Source organism: Lissotriton vulgaris, chromosome 10 (genome assembly GCF_964263255.1).
Source record: "Lissotriton vulgaris chromosome 10, aLisVul1.2, whole genome shotgun sequence".
In the NCBI taxonomy this organism is placed as follows: domain Eukaryota; kingdom Metazoa; phylum Chordata; class Amphibia; order Caudata; family Salamandridae; genus Lissotriton; species Lissotriton vulgaris.
In genome coordinates this window covers 732,362,861-732,364,889 of record NC_141698.1, presented here as the reverse complement: position 1 = coordinate 732,364,889, position 2,029 = coordinate 732,362,861, and the positions used below count along the sequence as shown (strand labels likewise).

The following is a 2,029-nucleotide window of genomic DNA, read 5'->3' as shown; positions in this document are numbered from 1 at the left end:
GACACCTCTGGTGCTGCGAAAGGAGGACAAGGTAAGAAGCATGGCAGCGTAACAATGCAGCCTGTACTAACTCCCTGCCCAATCCCCCATGCTAGACCCAGTGCCCATGTAGCGTTGCCCTAAACACATACCCTCACCAATGTGTTGCACCATGGGAGTTGTAGTCCATACAGAATGGGTGCATGCCAGAGCCCAGAGATGAATACAGCAGCAAAGGGCCAAATGCCAGACAGAAAATGTTATTTATTGTGAGATGCCACAGCTATTTCCACATACTATAACATGATATGATAATAACTATGCACTGTTTCACACAGAGATGCATCCCCCATCGATTCTGACGACAGTGCCCGCCTCGTCATCTCAGAGAAGCCAGTGTTGTCAGAAGCAGAGTGCTCACATGGAGCTGAAGCCATGTCCTCCCCATCACCACCACGGCAGACAACACCTCCACCATCCCTGCGATCCAAGACACCACCACCACCACCATCCTCGCGGTCCAAGACACCACCTCCAGCACCACCACCACCAACACCAGTACGCACCACTCCGCAGAGCCGCAGAGCAGATGTTCCCTCCCTGCCCGTGATGGAATCGGATCACAGTTCAGCACCCCCAAATGTTCCACGCCAGGCTGTCGTCACTCCAACCAGCCAAACATCAGCACGACAGCGCATCAGGCAGAGGGCTGTGCCCCCGGGTCGGGGTGCTGAAAGACCAGTCGATCTGTCCGAAGGGTACGGAGTTGTGGAGACCCGGATGCTGCGTGTCCAGCACCTGCAGGGGAGACACATGGGTGCCATGAAACTGTCCATGACCAAGCTATGCAACAAACTTGGCAACATGACAGACGCTGTGCGAGAGCACACCACTGCCATAGCAGCCGGCAACAATGAAATAAAGCTTTGCCTGCAAGAACTAACACGTGCCGTAGTGGCAGGCCAACAGAGTGAGCGGCGGCGTCACAGGCAGATCATGCTGGCAGTGACTTCAACCAACAAGGCCATTAATAAGCTCTGCAACAGCATGGCTGTGCTGTCCCGCAGGTCCGTGTCCCTGCAAGTGGACCTAGGTCATTATTGTGGGGATGTGGCGAAGGCCCTTGAGAGGGTGACCACTGCAGTGGAGCAACTGCAGCCTGGGTCAGCCAGTGTCAGCATACTGGGAGTGGAAGAGGGGAGTGAGGCAGCCTCCAGTGTCAGCAGCGTCTCCCTGTCGGACACCAGCGGGAGGAGGCGCAGTGGCCGCAATGTAACTGCCACAGACTCCCATCGTGTAGAAGCCGAGGAGTCACAGGACAAGAGACTGGGGGTACGCGGCAAACGGAAGTGAACATGTGACAAAGTTACACTGTCCTTGGTGACGCAACCATGGCCAGACTTAAGTGCCGCACGCATCACCCGTTCTGAGGAGGGACACTTTACGTTTGACTTTAACTGCAGCAGCAGCATGTTTGTGTTACGTTTATCTGCACCAGTCAGGTGTCCATGCCCATTAAACCCTTGCAAATCAGATCCTGTTGTCAAGTCACTCTCTTACCTGTCTAAGAAATGATTCCGTGTGATGTATGTTCGCCTCCGTTGCCCTTCAGCTGTGTTGGGCACATGCGCCTGTCGGTGTTGAGGGGGGGGGGGGTGAATGCTGTGCATGTAGTTCATCCTCTCCCTCCACCTCCCACCTCTATGGGTATCCCCCTGCGTGTGGCGATGTTGTGCAGGATGGCACACACAGCAATGATCTGGCAGCAGGTCACTGGGTCATACTGCAAGGCACCTCCAGTCTTGTGCAGTATTCGGAAGCGGCTCTTGAGGATGCCGAATGTGCGCTCAACCACATTCCTTGTGCTGATGTGTGCTCTGTTGTAGCGCTGCTCTTGCGGTGTAGCTGGGTTGAGGTAGGGAGTGAGTAGATATTCACGCAATGCGTATGCGCTGTCACCTGCAGGATGGGGAAAGAATGGTCATCAGCATGATTGCAAATATACATGTGGGGATGGAGTGGGTGGAGAGTACGATGATGCATCAATATG

At 54.6% G+C, this 2,029-nt stretch overlaps 1 protein-coding gene across 1 annotated transcript; it reads left to right on the top strand.

Moving 5' to 3' along the window:
- The first annotated feature begins 414 nt into the window (after positions 1 to 414).
- LOC147688721 (uncharacterized) lies at positions 415 to 1,332 on the top strand. The gene has a single exon (XM_086939964.1). The coding sequence runs from the start codon at positions 415 to 417 to the stop codon at positions 1,330 to 1,332; it is 918 nt and encodes a 305-aa protein (XP_086796090.1).
- The last annotated feature ends 697 nt before the right edge of the window (positions 1,333 to 2,029 follow it).

Bases quoted from the DNA above. Each gene is read 5' to 3' on its own strand.
- LOC147688721 (XM_086939964.1), top strand. From the start codon at position 415: ATGTCCTCCCCATCACCACCACGGCAGACAACACCTCCACCATCCCTG.